Genomic DNA, 19487 nt, shown 5'->3' with positions numbered 1-19487 from the left:
ACCTGCCCAAATTCAAAGATGCTGTAAAGTAAGACATGAAATGTGCATGCAGAATTGTGAATGCATTTCTCAGCAAAAAACTGTGCCCTGATCAAGAGGGGTCCCACTCTAGATATTCTGCTTATGACTTGCCTCGGCTGTTGTACAACTTTTCGTGATTTATCTTTCACAGAAAATGCTAGGCATGAGTTCACTCTCCCCTCCAAAGATCTATCCACACTTGGCTAACAAAACCCACATCTAAGTCTTATTATGCTACTCGTTCTCCGATGTCCCTCATGCACAGTTATCTATATTCTGTCAGATAAACTGTTGGGAACAACCTCTCAACAATGCTCCCGTTGTGACTTTATAATTCATTGGTAACAACATTTAAATGAAAAAAATAATTCTTTCGCCTGGGTCATCTTATGACTCCTGAAACGAAGTGTACATGTCGACCTTCTGAAGCAGTTGTCCTAAATCTCACCCACTCTTCCTTAAACCTACAACCTTTGTAAATGTCAAATATCAATACTTCCACATACTCCAATGAGTCCTACTTCTCAGACTGTTTAGCTTACTGTATAGCTAGTATAGATAAGGAATCAACAGGAATATTTCTGGCTCTTGAAATGTATTCCACTTTGAAATGAAACTTCTACATTCTGGGCTTCCACCTTTTGCTGCTCTGCATTGCTGTCCTATAATTCCAGTTGTGAATAACTCCTGCAGCGGTTGATGGTTTGTTAGTACAACATATTCAATCCTGTGCACTTCTATAAAACTACTTAATTCGCCACCAACATGCCAAAGTTATATTTGTTTCTGTTGTGAAGTAATTACTATAGTCCCTCCCCCTCCAACCTCAAGTAGTCAATGTGTAAGCTGTAGTTACGTTTTCCTCTCTTCACAATCTTGGAATAACACTGTTCCTACACCAACATTACTTGCATCTTTCTTTATAGTAAACTTGGATTTAGTGTCTAACTCCACAAATTCCTTTTCACTTCAGATTCACTTTAACATTCATCATTCCACATGGATTGTGTGGTTTTCTTTACCATACTCCCCATGTATACAGTTTTGTCAGCAAATTTCGGAGCGTATTTGGTGTAATATTCAACTAAGCCTACGAATGACCTTAGCTACTCTGTCCTCTGGTTGTACCAGACCTTTTTTTCAGAGCAGCAACCTGTTTTCACTCATGACAAACCAGATTTGGATTTTTCTTTTCGAATAGTCTGCTTTCTTTTTGCATACTCAGAATTGTAAAAAGATTCATGTCCCCTCTTCGTTTTACCAAAATGAAGATGTCCTCAAAATAAAATACATGTTTGAAAATCATGGACAATAAACCAAATGGCATCTGTTCCTTTCTTGTATTGTCTTCTGGGGTAATAAGGAAGTCTGAGGCTTAGCATAGTCATGGAGTGCCTTCTGGTAGTAAGCTGAAATGAAATCTAACCTTGTGAATACACTGGCGCCCTTGAACTGATAAAGCTTTCCATTATGTGGGAGTGGGTGATAGTCTATCTGGACAACCATACTGGAAGATCCCTTGAAACCACACATTCTCATTTTCCTATTTGGTTTATTGACCAGTGCAAAAGGCACTCAGAAGATGTTTTTCCTCTATCTTTCCACAATCTTTCCAATTCCTCCCTTCGGGAACCCTTAACAGACCCAATTACTTTCCTTCCTCTATGCCGTTTGGCATTGGAGTAATCTTTGAGAATGATCATGTGACCAAAACCTGTCAAAAGTCTAAGGACTCAGCAAATACGTCAAATTGTTTTTACCACATGTCTCTATTGCTTACTCGTTCTGCAGAGTCATGTTGCTATCAGCTGATACCTGATCAGGATGGTTTGGGTCTAGCGTGATCATGAGCTCTTTGAGGTCAACCTAGTAAACACTCTCCCTCCTTGGCTACAATAACATTGAACTTCATTTGTTTTCCTTTAAAAATGTGAGCGGAAAATATTCAAACACTTCAGTTTTTTTATTACCATGCCCCTTCAATCCTATGTACAGTCTAGACTAGAGCATCTTTCTTTGATTCACCTGTTTCACAGATTTACAAAATGTGTCCGCTCCCTATTCTTGTTGCATGCGATAGTAAATTCCATGTCACATTTGGTCCCAGTGTTTTTGCACTCTTGCAAAATGTTCCTTGTTCTTAGATATCCTTCCTGAATGCTGGGCCTTTTTTTCATATGTAGCTAAATGTTCCTCTATTTCAAATTTAAAACCGACACTTTGTCGGGCTCAGCAGTGTCCTGGTGCTTTACTTTATCTTCTGAGGTCAGGAATCATGACCTAACTCGTTATCTCTGTAGTTGATTGGTGTGTTTTTTTTTTGTTTTTTAGCCGCCTGGCCAACTGCAGAAACTAATACCTGTAGCCAATTCCTTCATTCCTTGAGTGGCATATTTAAACTGGTGGGTTTTAAACTGGTGAGTCTGATCTGAAGTCAAGACACCCTAATAACAATTTATACTACAATTTTGGATGTTGCTTATCTGTGCTAACTGATAATGCAGCATTGAGAAAATAGGTGGGGTGCACTAATCAGAGTCCAACAGTCAGATGGTTATGGGTAAATATCTTCTTTATTCTAATTTTTGAAGAGTTCAATTGATATAAAAGGTCCGGCCAACGCGTTTCATTCCCCCAAAAGAACTTCATCAGGGCTGCAACATGACAAGATAACATATATATTACATTCAAGTCATAAGACACAGGACTAACATGAATAGACTGCTATTTAAAAACATTACCTTCAATAAGAAGCCGACAGAGGCCGACAAAAAACAAAAAAAGTGATCGCTAAACATTTCATCAGTACATATTATATAAAAGTATTTAGAAAAAAGAGGAGGGGGGGAAAGAAAAAGGGGGGGGGCGGAAAAGGATAGTAAGAAAGGTGTGACCTGATCAACTATTAGTGTACTAATTATATACAGCATGAGGAATACTCTTTCAATATTTCCTTTTTTGAAGAAAGGCGTATCTCATATACCCGTATTGACATTATGTACATGCTTAATACCTTTTATATATAGGACATATCTCCAACTAAAGAAACCACACCCAAATGATAGTTGGCCAGTCCCTAAGAGCTAATATAGTTAACAGTAGGCTAGTTCCGGCATACCATTACAAGTGATCACAGGAAGACCGGCGCAAGATACAAAGAAAAACATCATTTTGCTAGGTTTGATATATTGTGAGTTTCAAATTTGTGTATTAAATGAACATAAGGATTCAATAACCATTACATTTTCACAAAATAGCCTAAAAGGCACATACCTAATGTAAAAGTTTCCTGTTTCCGTAAGTCTCCAAACATTCAAAGGACACAGTGTATTACACATGTACCTATAGCTCCTGTGAGAGAACATGATATCTGTTATTAGACTATAATCTTTAGAGACCACTTCCCAACATGTCTAACAGGTCAAGGTACAGCCTACATATATCAATCCAGCGGTACTTGCAAGGGGGCGCCATGTACCATATTCCCAATAGCGTCATCATTTAAGATATGCAAACACTTGTTAATACTCGATCACACCAAATCTGCCCAAGGGACCACATTCCCCATCATGCAGTATTCCAAATCGGATGATCAGTCTGTTCAGAACAAAAAGCCCGCTAATATAAAGAATAGATTTTATATACTGTAAATAGGTCGTCCCCAAGTCAAAATTAGTAGTGAAGATTACTACATTACAGGGTACATATTGAACAGTAGGATCCTAGCCCATTCAGGCAACGGCATATTAACCCGTATAAGAAATCAAGCAGAGACACGAGTTAAAACAACTCGATATTGGAAGTCGAGTAAGAAAACAGAACAAAGCGGTAGCAGGCAACGGTATATTTGAAATCGTAGGGGACTCAGCACATGGAACATAATCACAAGCTCCGAGCAGAGCGTTCGTAACATCGCTATGGGAAATCTGCTTGATTTTGTATACCGGTTAATATGCCGTTGCCTGAATGGGCTAGGATCCTAATGTTCAATGTATCCCCTGTAATGGAGTAATCTTCACTACTAATTTTGACTTGGGGATGACCTATTTACAGTATATAATCTATTCTTTATATTAACAGGCTTTTTGTTCTGAACAGACTGATCATCCGATTTGGAACACTGCATGTTGGGGGATGTGGTCCTTTGGGCAGATTTGGTGTGATCGAGTATTAACAAGTGTTTCCATATCTGGGTGTCTTTAAATGATGACGCTATTGGGAATATGGTACATGGCGCCCCCTTGTAAGTACCACTGGATTGATATATGTAGGCTGTACCTTGACTTGTAAGACATGTTGGGAAGTGGTCTCTAAAGATTATAGTCTAACAGATATCCTGTTCTCTCATAGGAGCTATAGGTACATGTGTAATACACTGTGTCCTTTGAATGTTTGGAGACTTGCGGAAATAGGAAACTTTTACATTAGGTATGTGCCTTTTAGGCTATTTTGTGAAAATGTAAAGATTATTGAATTCTTATGTTCATTTAATACACAAAATTGAAACTCACAATATATCAAACCTAGCAAAATGATGTTTTTCTTTGTATCTTGCGCCGGTCTTCCTGTGATCACTTCTAATGGTATGCCGGGACTAGCCTACTGTTGACTATGTAATAGCTCTTAAGGACTGGCCAACTATCATTTGGGTGTCGTTTCTTTAGTTGGAGATATGTCCTATATAAAGTTTTTAAGCATGTAAATACGGGTATATGAGATATGCCTTTCTTCAAAAAAGGAAATATTGAAAGAGCATTCCTCAGGCTGTGTATATATATTTAGTACACTAATAGTTGATCAGGTCACACCTTTCTTACTATCCGTTTTCGCCCCCCCCCCCCCCCCCGCCCCCTTTTTTTTCTAAATGCTTTTATATAATATGTACTGATGAAATGTTTAGCGATCACTTTTTAGTTTTTTTGTTGGCCTGTCGGCTTCTTATTGAAGATAATGTTTTTAAATATGCGTCTATTCATGTTGTTAGTCCTGTGTCTTATGATTTGAATGTAATATATATGTTATCTTGTCATGTTGCAGCCCTTATGAAATTCCCCTTGGGGGAATGAAACGCGTTGGCTGGACCTTTTATATCAATTTAAACTCTTTGAAAATTGGAATAAAGATATTTACCCATAACCATCTGACTGTTGGACTCTTTGATTCGTGCACCCCCACCTATTCTCATTCTTTGATCTGGAACACAGTGACGCTGCTCAACGGCTGGCGTCTGGGGCTGATTGCATGACCATTATTGCTTTTGAAACTAACCTGAGGTGCTGCAAGAGAGGCCCGCCGTTGTTGCAATTAGAATATCTGATAATGCAGCATTCCATTGTGAAATATTTTGTAATTTCATTACGCTGCCAGTGTTCCAAACATAGAAGTTACTAGATTGACCAGGTAGTTGTTACTGCATAAAAGCTCACCTGACCATAACCTTGTTAATTCTTTCCAAAATTTACATCACTTTTTTGCATTCTCATGTAGGTCCGTTTCATCTGTCCCCCTGCCCAATAATGGGGACAGCAAATGTTTCAAGAGCCTACAACCCCCAGCAACACAGCGATATTTAGCATTGCTAATTTTTGCCTATCATCGAACATATCCCTGCCTACTCCTTTAACTAGGCTTCAAAGGCCCCCTTCCATTGCTCTTATTCCAGTTGTAGGTGCTCCTGGTCTATGCATGTATCCTCTGAGCACAACCATGGCTTCCCCAACAAATGAAAATGGCTAAAAAGACCAGCATTTGTATCTTAAGTTAACAATTGATTTCTGACCTATTTTTCCATGTTTTCGTGAGTGTTCATGCACGATAGGTGAGCTCATATGTAGTCACTTTGCAGATGTGCAGTATTTATTCCACCATTGTCATATTTAACAGTTTTTAAGAAATGTCTAACACAGAAATGTAGCAATGCATATAATTCCCCCCCACTAAATTCTTTTTATTTTTTATACCCTCCCCTTCCCGTTAATATATAGGCAACAGCATATACTTGTTGCACTATCTGATAAAGCCTTCTAGCCTCCTAGAATATTCCCCAGGAGTCAAACTGGATGCGGAAGATCACGCTAGTAGATGGTGGTGTTCAGCTCCGCACCAGATGTGAAGTGTGCAGTACCGTTATAGGTGCTTTGCCAGTCTTTTTTTTGGTTGACTTTTTACTCTGCTTTTTGTTGAGGCCTTTTTTGAGATTTTATCTCCTGGTGTACTAGGGATGTCTCCCAAGAACGCCACAGGCTTCAAACCATGTGGTCCCTGTCACAGGCAGATGTCTGTGACAGACCTGCATCTGGTGTCTGGAGCAGGACCATGACTCCAGGACCTGCAAGGATTGCCACTCCAGAAATCCAAAGGTGCTAAGGTAACTGCCCCTCAAGCTCCTTACCTCCTGACTTTGGACGACACTGCAATGCTATCAATCTGGATTGCGGAGAAGTTCCCATGATTGCTTACAGAGCAGGTCCAGGCGGTTGCTGTCTCAGTCCTGGTAATCTAAGAAGTCGAAGCGCTCTTCAACTTCTCTGTGCCGGTCCAAGTTTTCAGACCTGTGCTGGAGGGTTGGCACTTAGTCTTTCTCCACAGTGGAGCCGGTGGCAGGGTAGGCTCCTTTCCTCCCAGATTTTCCTAGAGCTGGAGCAAATCACACACAACTCAATGAGTTTTATGAGGCTGTGTCTCATATTTGAGCGGGCTGATCTCTCTGGAGCTCTTTCAGGCCCCATGGGTACAGTAGAAGCTCCTATTGGTTCTCTGCCAGCGGGTTCAGCAACAGTTGGGCCCTTGAATCGAACTGAATCCACAGTGGCACTGCATACGACCTTACCAGGCCCCTGCTCCAGTGCTGTTGCTCCTGGTGCCCCGTGGCGGAGCATGCCCCATTTCATACCCGACTCAGAAACTAGCCCAGATGGGCGTGGCTCAATCCAATTCCGGCACCAACTGGTACCATGCCGTCAGACCCAGTCCCTTTTTCTTTTGACAGGCCTGGAGAGGGTGACTATAGGTGGGGGGGGGGGGGCGGGGGTCAGAGGACTCATATAATTACTATCACCCCCTGTATGATGTAGAGGACTACTGGTATGAGGCACTGGTGGATGCCAGTGGTTCAGACACCTCACCAGACACTGGCCTGGTCTCTCCTCCTACCGTGGCTACGGGAAAGGGCGCCTCATTCACAATGGTGAGGTGGTGGGCATCTGAGGTTCTGGACCTTCAACTGCCCACAGTGGCAGTCCAGATTACCCTCTTGACAGAGGTGCTTCTGCCGGGAGTCATCCCTTCAGAACCGTTACTCCTATTTAATGAACCCCTTAAGGATATCCTCCTCTGGGCCTGATCCCAGACCTGCACTGGGGGCTCCTGTGCAGAGAGTAATTGCCTACCGCCATTGCCCTGCTTTGGGGGTTCCCATTTTCCTAACCCAGCACCCCAACCTGGAGAGCTTGGTGGTCCAGACCTCTACTTCTTGGATCAGCCCCTATGCGTTCTCTACTACTCCACCGTATAGAGCATCCAAAAGGTTGGATATCTTCGGTAAGTCTTTTTACTTCTGCCACTCTAGCACGGTGGTCAGTGTACATCATGTCCCATTTGGGCCAATACCTCACACTGTGTGGGGTTCGGTTGCCCAAGTGCTGCCCATGGTCTCACAGGAGTCCTGAGCCATGCTCTTTCAAGGAATTACTGATGGACGAGATGCAGCAAAGTTCACCATCAGATGTGGGCTTGACACGACCAATTAGCTGGGCCCAACAATTTAATTGTCTGTGGCACTGAGAAGCCACTGCTGACTGAAGAACCACTGGTTTCTAGGGGATGTCCAAGCTTCGCTCATGGGGATGCCCTTTGGCTCTCATCTCTTTGAGAAGGCAGACTCCACACTGCAGTGTTTTTAAGGATAGCAAAACTACGGCCATGTCCTTGGGCCTATCCATAGCCCATTGCCAAACCCAGTCTGCTTTTCCCCCTTTCTGTGGTAATGGTAGGGGCTACCAATCGTGTCCCTTCCTGCACAGCGACCTAGACCAACATGATTCCCAGCTCTTTTGTGGCCGTGGAGTCAGTTCCCATAGATATGGGACACCAACTACAGGTCAGTTCAACGTGGTCCCCCCCCCAATACCAGCACGGGCACCAAGTGTGAGGCAGGATTCCCAATCACCTGCCCCACTGGAAGTCAATAACATCGACAATTGTGTTTTGCTAATCACCCAGAAAGGATTTTCAAGCCCTTTCCTGGAAAGCCCTCCACCCATGCCACAGACTTAACCGTCTGATGGAGGACCATCTTTCCTTGCTCCATCAGTAAGTGTTGGCTCCTTTTGGCCAAAGGATCCATCAAGGGGGTGCAGGCATCAAAAGTAGGTTGTGGGTGTTATTCCTGCAACTTTCTGGTTCCTAAAAAGGATGGAGACCTTTGTCCTATCCTAGACCTGCACCTTCTTAACTTCTTCCTAAAAAAGAAGTTCAAAATGCTCTCCTTGGCTCAGGTCCTCTCTGCCTTGGACTCTGGATGGTAGCGTTAGATTTGCAGGACACATTTCTACATCGCCGTCTGCAGGTCACAGTTGCTAAGAGCATTTTCTGCTTGCTGTGCTTCTCTTCAGCCTCACTAGCGCCCCTTGGGTGTTCGCGAAAGTGATGGAGGTGGCTGCAGCACATTTGCGGATGTCGGGGTTCTAGTCTTCTACCTCTACGATAGTTGTTGAAGGTGGGCTCGCCCCAGAAAGTGGTTTCCTACCTCAAGACTGCAGCCGAATTTCTGCATTTGCTGGGGTTCTCTATAAACATGCTAAAGTCACACCTGACTCCTTCTCAGACGCTCCCTTTCATCCTGGCTGTTCCGAACACAGTGCAGTTTGGGAGTTAGCCTAAAAAATGGTGAGTCCAGGATATTCAGGCTATGATTTGGATGTTTTAGCTTCTAGCCGGTATTTTGGTGAGACCAACCCTAAGGTTGTTGGGCCTCATGGCCTTCTACCTTCTTCTGACACCTGCCCTTTGGCAAATGCGTGCTCTGCAGTGGTACCTGAAGTTACAAGGGACACAGTATCAGGGGAATCTCTCTGACCTGGTCCATATGTCAGAGGGAACTGCAAAAGGTTCGAGGCATGTGGGCTGCTGAATTCATATCTGTGCATAGATCGCCGCCTAGTGTTGGGTCCGGATGATTGCACATTGTTGTCCTGGAAGAGTCTTCGGAGTATCACGAGATAGGTGGCTCCTCCACTGGACTACAGTGCGCATGGGCATCCTGTCCATCCTTATATTGTTTTTTTCTGCCATTGGGTTCGGATGTGCTTATCTTAGCTCAAGTTCGGAAACTTTACTTTAAGGCCAAAAGGCCTTTAGATTTCGTCGGTATTGTTCGCGTTCGGTATCGACCAGTTTATTTTGTGTTCTATTAACTTCGTGACGCTTTTCGGATCCGCTTCGGTCCGAACATCAATCAACGCTCAACGATGGAATCGAGGACTCCTTTCAAGAGATGTCCTTTATGCCATGCGAAATACCCACACGTCGATGTCCATCCGGTGTGCAACAAATGTCTCTCACCGGATCATGATGAGTCGAAATGTATGGCCTGCGCCCGGTTCCGCTCCAAGAAGACTCTGCGGAATCGACGGGCAGCGAGACTGGAGGCACAGCAATCGGCGCCTGCCCCGGTCAACATCTTCAGCACCGAGGATGAGGAAGCTGAGAGCGTAGAAGACATAGACTCCAGCCATGCTTCCGAACGTGAATCCCGATCGGAAGACAATGATGAGGTGATCTTCGAGGACGAAGACGTCGTCGGCGAGGTAGGAGACTACGATGAGGCCCTTGGGGCCGAGGAAGATAGCTCCAGCGAAGAGCTAGGCCAACCCGTCGTTACGGAGGCCGATAAACAAAGTCGTCATAAGGCTCAGGTCGAGGGATCGCCTGCGGGCCTTACCCAAGATCAGTCACACAGTTCTTCGGCCCCGCCTCGAACATTTCACAGGAGCCATTAATATCGAAGACGACTGGATTTCCTTAAGTGAAACCGAAACCATCCGTCGCACTGGTTACATCTAAACCGAAAGAGAAACCGGTTGCGATCGGATCGAAGGCCTCGAAGCCCTCCACTCCTTCGACGCCGGCACAGGTCATCGGCACCGAACACAACAAAAGGGATTTCGGTGCCGAGCTCACCAAGACGGGTTCCGGCACTGAGCCAAAGAAGAAGGCCCACGGCCCCCACAAGGCGCCTCAGCCTATGGCACCAAAGATTACGGCCCAACCCACCAAGGTCAAGGTGGTCGATCCGTCTGCGGCGCCTACCAAATCATCGGCTCCAAAGAGCGTCGATACCCACCTTCGGATCGACGACCCAAAGACTGGCAAAAAATCGGATACCGCTTCGACACCTGCCTCCAAGGTGCCTATCGGTTCCAAGGCGCCATCTGCGTTCACCTTGCAACAGGTCTCAGTGTCGTTGCAACGCATCAGGGACCGGGCAACCCTCGAACCTACGTCGGGTCCCGAAACGCACAAGGCCGCAAAAGCACACTCGGCGCCGGCGTACATCACATTTGGATTGCCGCCGCCCAAGGCACCGAAAATGTTTGAAATTCGGACACGTGTCCACCAAACACACACTATCCGCTGGACAAATCGATATCGAGCCTTCACGGGCACACTTTATCGACGCCGACACTGGCAGGCTGCTGCTCCGCAAGCGGAAGATCACACCAGAGAAGGGTTTGGACTCATACAAAATTCCATTGAAACAAAAACTGCCAGCAGGTTCCACACCAGTGCTTCACGAAACCTTTCAACCCTACCTTCAGGACACACCGTCTTTTTCTCCTACGCATTCGGAGGCAGACGCCGGAGAGGACTTTATAGGGGATGATACCACTTACCCGGTGGATATCGATCCTGATGATCACATGCAAGACCCAGATCAGGCATGGGGGGACCCCACCGACCAGGGTAACGCACCAGATGCTCCTGACACGCAGCTTTATAATATAAAGACATCTCCCACGGAGGACACTGCTGCCTTTAATGCCCTCATAGAACGGGCTGCTGCCAATCATGGAGTGGAACTCCATTCTGACACTGTAGAGGAAGATTTCTTAGTGGACACATTCGCCTCCTCTGAGAAAACCGTCAAAACTCTGCCAATGTTGAAGGGGGTTCTGAAACCTGCAAAAGACATTTTTAAGGAAACAACCAGGGCACGGGTGTTGAACCCCAGAATCGAAAAAAGTACAAGCCGGCACCCGGAGACCCTATGTACATTAAGGGTCAGTTACCATTAGACTCCATGGTTGTTTCGAATGCTCGCAAACGAGCACACTCACAAACAACGGGTGATGCTCCTCCCCCCCCAATAAGGAGTCCAAAGAGCTAGAGACAACAGGCAAAAGGATAGCAGCGCAAGCAGCAAACATCTGGCGCATTGCCAACACCCAGGCACTCCTGGCCCGTTATGATAGGTCACACTATGACGCACTAGAATCACTGGGACAACTCCTTACAAATGCGTCCATCAAATGCGCACTAGATGCAGCCGACACTGCAGCAAGGGCGATCAACACTAGCGTAATGTTGAGGAGGCACGCATGGTTGAGAATATCAGGCTTCAAACCTGAAATTCAGAACAATATCTTAAATCAACCGGTCAACCCAGACTTTTTATTTGGCCCGAGGTTGACACTACCCTCAAATGTAAAAAGACACAAACTGCAAAATCAATGAGGGCTCTGCAGTCGCAGCAGTTTCGGAGTGGCTCCTTTCGTCGCCCCGGGAATAGAGGAGCAGCTTGAGGTCAGGGGTCCCAGCAGCAGTACAATAAAGGGGGTACGCAGGGTACCTATGATAAAAACAATAGAGGTGGATATCGTGGATCCAGCACCAAAGGCAGAGGACGTGGGTACGGCAACACCAGGTCCTCCCCCAAAAACAAACCGTGACGCCTTCTCCCTCCCCCCGACCACATAACACCTGTCGGGGGGAGACTCCAACAGTTCCTGTCAGTCTTGAAGTCCATCACCACAGACAGGTGGGTCAGGGAAATTATCCAGTACGGTTACTGTCTAGAATTAACGTCCACTCCACCCAACATACCGCCAAAGCACCGTCCTATGTCCGTAGAGCACTTGGCATTATTGCAGCAGGAAGTACTAAGTATGCTGCAAAAAGGTGCAATAGAAGTCGTGCCCGTAAACCAACAGGGGACAGGGGTGTACTCTGTACTTCTTAATCCCAAAAAAGGACGGATCTCTCAGACCTATACTAGACCTGAGACCCCTCAACCACTACATTCTGTCAGAGCATTTCCATATGCTCACCCTACAGCAGGTTCTACCGTTACTCAGTCAGGGAGACTTCCTAGCCACACTGGATTTGAAAGATGGGTATTTCCACATACCCATACACCCATCGCACAGAAAATATCTCAGGTTCACTATTCAGGATCACCATTATCAGTTCAAAGTTCTCCCCTTCGGAGTAACAACAGCACCCAGGGTCTTTACCAAGTGCCTAGCGACAGTGGCTGCACATTTACGGAGACAGCACATTCACGTCTTCCCTTACCTGGACGACTGGCTTGTTCAGGCAAAGTCGGCCCAGCAATGTGCCAGCCACATGTCCCACACCATTCACCTTCTTCACAGTCTAGGATTCTCACTAAATTACCCAAAATCACATCTTCAACCCGCACACGTACGCCAGTACCTGGGCGCGACCATAAACACTCTGGCAGCCACAGCTCAGCCAAATTTAGTGAGGGTCAACAGCATGCAACTGCTGATCACAAAGTTCAAACCTCAACACTCCCTTCCAGCGCGAGTGTTCATGCAGTTGATAGGCATGATGGCCTCCTGCATTTTCATAGTCCCGCACGCGAGACTACATATGCGCCCGCTTCAGGAGTGCTTGGCACGTCAATGGAATCAGGCTCAAGGACAATTAACAGACCTAGTGTTGGTGAGCGGTCGGGCATACAACTCTCTGCATTGGTGGAATCCACAAAACCTTTGCAAGGGCCGACCGTTCCAAGAGCCTGTTCCGCAAATAATACTGACGGCGGACGCCTCTCTCCAGGGATGGGGAGCTCATGTACTCACTTACACAGTGCAGGGACTATGGACGACACAGCAAAAGAAGATGCACATCAACCTTCTGGAACTGATGGCAATCTTCCTAGCCATGAAGGCATTCAAAGTACACTTATGCAACAAAGTCGTGTTGATCCGGACGGACAACATGACTGCCATGTACTACATACAGAAGCAGGGAGGAACACACTCTCCACAGTTGTCTCATCTGGCTCAGAGCATGTGGAAGTGGGCCATTCAGAGGAACATGTTCCTCATGGCGGAACACCTCTCAGACAAGGACAACCAGATGGCGGATCTGCTCAGCAGACACAGCCACCAAATGCACGAGTGGGAGCTACATCCATCAGTACTCAAACCGTACTTCCAGCAGTGGGGTCATCCAGAGATAGACCTATTCGCCACAAGGAAAAACGCAAAATGCCGAAACTTTGCCGCCAGGTTCCCACAGTCGCAGGGCAATGCGATATGGATAAACTGGTCAGGCAGATTTGCGTACGCTTTTCCCCCAGCGCCATTAATACCGCTAGTGGCACGCAAACTGCGACAACACTCACTAACGCTCATCCTGGTTACTCCCAACGTGGGCACGCCAACCGTGGTACACCACCTTTCTAGAACTTTCCGTGGTGCCGCATCAAAGGCTGTGGATCACACCCACACTTTTAACGCAGAACCATGGCGAAATTCAGCACCCAGATCCGCAACAGCTGAACCTGGCAATCTGGCTCCTGAAGTCTTAGAGTTTGGCTACCTAAACCTGCCACCTGAATGTATGGATATCATCAAGGAGGCCAGAAGACCCACAACCAGAGCTTGCTATGCGGCTAAATGGAAAAGGTTTGTCATTTACTGCAACAATTGCATTAATCCGCTGGATGCATCCATTCAAAACATTATCTGTTACCTCTTACACTTATACCGATGCAATCTGGCATACAGCTCCATACGTATACATCTAACCGCGATAGCAGCCTATCTTCAAAACAGGCAGCACCTCTCTGTATTCAGAGTGCCTGCCATCAAAGCCTTCTTAGAGGGACTCAAACGAGTGATTCCTCCAAGACACCCACCGGCACCAGTGTGGAACCTCAATGTGGTCCTCACCAGATTAATGGGTCCACCTTTTGAACCTCTCCATTCATGTGAGATTCAATTCCTCACCTGGAAAGTAGCTTTCTTAGTGGCAATCACTTCGTTGAGAAGAGTTAGTGAACTCCAGGCACTAACCATTCAAGAGCCATTCATACAGGTTCACGCAAACAGAGTTGTACTACGTACCAACCCCAAATTCATGCCTAAAGTGATATCGCAGTTCCACATGAATCAGACTATTGAACTGCCTGTTTTCTTTCCAAATCCACAAAATGTCGCGGAGAGAATGCTCCATACACTAGATATAAAAAGGGCCCTCATGTACTATATAGACAGAACAAAGCATTTTAGGAAAACAAAACAACTTTTCGTTGCATTTTCTCCACAACACAAGGGCAACGCCATTTCCAAAGCAGGGATAGCCAGATGGATCGTTAAATGTATTCAAATTTGCTATCAAAAAGCGAAACGCACATTAACGATTCCCCCACGAGCCCACTCAACACGAAAGTTGGGGGCGTCCATGGCTTTCCTAGGAAACATTCCTTTAGAGGAAATATGTAGAGCAGCCACATGGTCCACTATACATACATTTACCAAACACTACTGTGTATATGTACACTCAAAACAGCAGGCAGCTGTAGGACAGGCTGTTCTCAAAACTCTTTTTCAGACTGCTGCAGCTGGCACGGGCAGCCGCCGCTAAGAGAGGGACTGCTATATAATCTATGCACAGATATGAATTCAGCAGCCCACATGCCTCGAACTGATTATGCTACTTACCAGTATGCATCTGTTCTTGGCATGTAGGGCTGCTGACATTCATATCGCCCACCCTCCTCCCCGGCGCCTGTAGCGGCTGCAGCACTCAGAATTACTGTATAGCATGGTCATCACTTACTGTATCTACTCCGTCACTGCCACAATGGCGAAAAACAATCTAAGGATGGAGAGGATGCCCATGCACACTGTAGTCCAGGGGAGGAGCCACCTATCTCGTGATACTTTGAAGACTCTTCCAGGACAACAATGTGCAATCATCCGGACCCAACACTAGGCGGCGATCTATGCACAGATATGAATGTCAGCAGCCCTACATGCCAAGAACAGATGCATACTGGTAAGTAGCATATTCAATATGAAGTGTTAGCTAATGAATCGCTATTGGGTCAGCAGCAGACCCCTCTCCCTTCCCCGACCAGAGTGGATGGAAGTGACAGATGTGTCACTTCTCGGCTGAGACGGCCATCTGGGAGAGGTGGAGATCAGAGGACTCTGGCAGAGTCCGGGTTTGACATCAACCTGATGGAGTTCCGGGCATTACGGATTACATTGAAAGCCTTTCTTCCTTCAAGGGGAAGGCTAGTGCAGATGTTCATGGACAGCCCATCCCCAGTTTTCAACTCCCCCACTGGCTACCAGTTACCGGACACAGGCTCCCTTCCCAGCCGCACCACCTTCATCACCAGTAAAGTAACACATAAAACGTGTATTCAGAATTGGGAGTTTCTTCTACAAGTAAAAACTGTGCCTTCGCCAAGAGGGGACCAGATGGTACCTGGAATCCCTCTGTGGCCTTCCATTGCAAACATTACCACTTCCAGGATTTCACATCCTGCTCTGACTTGCCAAACTGTAAAATGGCCATTGCTTGGAAACTTACCCGTCAACTGAGTATCATGGATTGAACCAGTGATTTACATTGAGTTATCTATCATATCCATCATAAACGTGTGAAAATGTGCAATGACTAGACTCCCCACTGGAGATTATTGATTAACTCATTAGCAACACTAAATGTGTTGAGGGGGACATCAGGTCATGGGTACTTCTCTCAACTCACTTTTTCATTGCGAACTGAAAAGCTATTCTGTGGAGGTTGTGCTGTCTTGTGAAGGTTGTGTTGTCCTACCGATCTTCATTTATTTGCAGTGCTTCTAATTAGTAACTGGTTCATTGGGGAGGTTTTTGGGTGAGGACACGGCTGGTGCCTGAGATGTATGCAAGTGCTGTTTTTGTGTTACAAAAAGTGAAATATATATTTTTTAAAGCCTGCGTTTGTGGCCTTGAGTTTAGAATGTATATGCCAATTAAGACATTTGGCAAGCATCTGTGTTGCCCTATGCACACATGTTCATGTGGCATTTCTGTGTCTACCGTCAGTTGAAGTATGAGATGGTATTCTGTTGTCCTGTTCTTCAGCAATTCCAGGTTTGACTGCCTTGGTTTTCCCCAAATCATGTGGTTTCCATCTATTCACTTTTTCTAAAAAGGATTCAGTGGAAAGAGATTCTTTGACAACTGTGCCTTGTCCTCCTTAATCTTGCTCACTGCCTTTTTTTAGGACTTGTGTTATGGTCTGTGTGTTTTATTTGTCGTTTGCTTTTGTACTCGAATGGTCAACCTTATCATTCCAACTGTGATGCAAGGAGTTTGAATTGGAACGTAAATCATAAATGGGAGAGGTGCTTATTGCTTATATGGGGTTCCACAAGGATCTCTCTTCATAAGGCAGCATGCAGCTTTGCTAGTGGAGTTATTTTGTTGGCCAGTCAGTGCAACTGGATATTTTATAGAAGTAATTTGTGGAAAGACTATCTGTCAGAAAAATTGTTGCCAAAAGTAAGTAAATTATTGACCTTATAGAAGCTTGGATGGGGGAGAGCAATACATGTTCATTGCCCCACCTCCTGTTTTGCTGTTCTATGCAAACTACTCTGTTCTTAATAAACATGCTCCTTAATTACAAGCACAGGTGTAATGGAACAGTTAGAAGTTGGCATTGTCCCATACATAGTTCTTCTGGTGGTACCAGTTTTGGGAAGAATGAGCGATCAAACAGACAGTGTGCGTTTCATGGCTACTCAGTGTTTCGCAACGTTAATAAGGTTAATGCCACTTGAGGTGAGTGGATTTCTTTTTAAAAAAATGTCTTCGAGAATTGAATGATTTATTAATGTATTTGTTAGTAATTGTCTAGCCTTATTGTTCTGCGTGTTGATCCTTAGAGAGCACTTGTTAAATTAAGTCTTTCCATCCCATGACGGCCGGAGCTTTTCATGAATGAGTTGTCTTATAGAACAGAGCATTTAATCTCTGGAACTATGCCTCTAGCACCATAAATAAATGCTAATATGACTCTGGAGACTTACTACTGATAACTTCTTGAAGGCCATGCCTGGGCCAGATGTCACTCCGCGCAAGGTTACAAATTGTGCGTTAATCTGGCGACACTTAAGTGCCATGTGCTAACCTGAAGTTTGCCTAACACCATATTTTGGTTCCTTTGTGTACGAACGTGCTCCATTTTGACATGATCACCGCCCATTTTTGCCTAGTATTTGATGCAATTTTGAGTGATGTGCACTAGGTTCCTGCTAACCAGATCCCCAATGCTCTTTCCCAAAAACAAGGTAACTGTGCAGTTGTTCCCCCAATTGGCATGAACTTTAGCACCTCTTCAAGTCCCTAGTAAAAGGTACCCCTGGTACCTAGGGCATAGGTACTAAAGAGATTCCCTAAGCACGTATTGTGCCACCCTCAGGGACCCACCACCAAATTTATGCAGACTGCCATTGCAGGCTGCATGAAATGGTGCAGACAAATGCGAAAACACGGTACGCACCCTGTGTGCCATGCCCATAGAAACTGCATGCAATATATGTAAGTCACCCCCACAGCAGGCCTAGCCCTAAGACAGGGTGCATTATATTACTTGCGAGGACATATCTGCATGAGCAGATATGTCCCTGTGCTGTCTAGTTCAATTACTAGATAGTACAAGTGAACAGGGAAACCATCTTAAGTTTATGTATTGGGCACTCCTCATTACAAGTTCCCCAGCTACATAATGGGTTCACTGAAACCTATGGTGATTGTATCCAACACTTTATCTTAAGAAATCCATACTAATGCCAGTAATGGATTTATTAAGATATGCACCCAGAGGGCACCTTAGAGGGGCCCCCTGAAAACCTACTAGCCTCCTGAGTGCTGGCTGACTGGTATCATCCAGCCTGACACCACATATGAGTTTTTGACCCCCGGGAGGTGGGAGCCAGCGTTCTCAGAGGTCAAACAATGCCTGCTCTGACAGGAATTGTTTACACCTAGTGAATCTGCATACCAACGCCAGAGGCTTTTTAAGCCTTTGTCCCCTTTGATATGTGACCCCCGTCGTCCTCCAGACTTGGGAGATGCAACCCCCCACCCTGAGGCCCATCTGGCACCAGGACAGGTGGGAAGTTAGCGATGCAAGGAGGCATGGTGCACCATCAGGCCAGTCACACCCCTAAGGTGGGCTGCATGGTGTGCTTTACTAAAGGATTCCTCTATCCTGTTTTTGGTGGAATTAGAAACTCTGGGACAAGATTATGCCCACTCCCCACAGAAAGTGATCATATATGGGGTGTGGTGACCCCAAGGGTAAATAGCCCATTGGTTACTACCCTTCACTCCTCTTACAACCCATAACTTCAGTATTTAGATGACCCTCTGACACCAGGAACTCAGATTCACCTGACAAAAGAGGGAACAAGAGCCTAAGAAGGGAGAACAGCAGACTACTGGTGGACGTAGACGCCAAACCCTGCCTGACTGTCTGCTCCTGTCAATCCATTTCATCCTGCAGCTGTGCATCCTCCAAAAGCCTCAGGGGGACTCCAGCACTTCACCAAGCTGTCAACCTCTCCCTTGAAGTGGAGGAGCCACTTCAACCAAAACCATCAGGCACTGACCACAACTTCCAGTTCACCATTCTGCTGACCACCCGGTCCACCAATGCAGTAGCTGCCCAGGAGGAGGTCACCGTGCTCCGGGAGGTCACATCTGTCTCCCGGCCAAGCGTGAAGGTGCCGCGACCAACCAAAGCTGCACTGCACCAATACCCAGGCTACCAGACCCCTTGCAGCAACCAAAGCTTGTTTGGGTCCAGTCCGGCCTACAACACTGAAAGGTCCAACTAGCCAACGAGGGATTTCAACTCCCGGACTTGTCCCCAAGTTACCCTCTACAGCCTGTTTCTAGGTGGCTCCCCTCTTTGCCTTGGGTTTAGCGCACAAAGCTACCAACCCGTCCAGCACCTCTTCACCCGGAAACTCATGGCAGGTGTACTCTAACGGCTGGTGGTACTTTGGACCTTGACCCTCTAGCACCTTAAGTCCTAAAGGGGACCCACGGAATAAGATTGCGAGTACCTGTATGCAGTATGTATTTCTTTCTCCATAGGAAAGCATTACCGCATAACACATTTGTGTTGCAGTTTTGTTTGTAAAA

The 19487-nt window shown here is 45.9% G+C and overlaps 1 protein-coding gene across 2 annotated transcripts in view; it reads left to right on the top strand.

The window, feature by feature from the left end:
• BTAF1 (B-TFIID TATA-box binding protein associated factor 1) overlaps positions 1–19487 on the top strand; it is an 852875-nt gene that overhangs the window by 639860 nt on the left and 193528 nt on the right. For both annotated transcript variants that reach the window (XM_085606166.1, XM_085606165.1), the window contains exon 25: positions 16969–17117. In XM_085606166.1, the coding sequence (XP_085462292.1) occupies positions 16969–17117 (149 nt within the window). The remainder of the gene's footprint in view (positions 1–16968; positions 17118–19487) is intronic.

The sequence above is a fragment of the Triturus cristatus genome, chromosome 1_2 (assembly GCF_964204655.1).
Source record: "Triturus cristatus chromosome 1_2, aTriCri1.1, whole genome shotgun sequence".
Classification (NCBI taxonomy): domain Eukaryota; kingdom Metazoa; phylum Chordata; class Amphibia; order Caudata; family Salamandridae; genus Triturus; species Triturus cristatus.
Note: the sequence above shows the minus strand (reverse complement) of the source record. Positions and strands in the feature narration are given on the sequence as shown.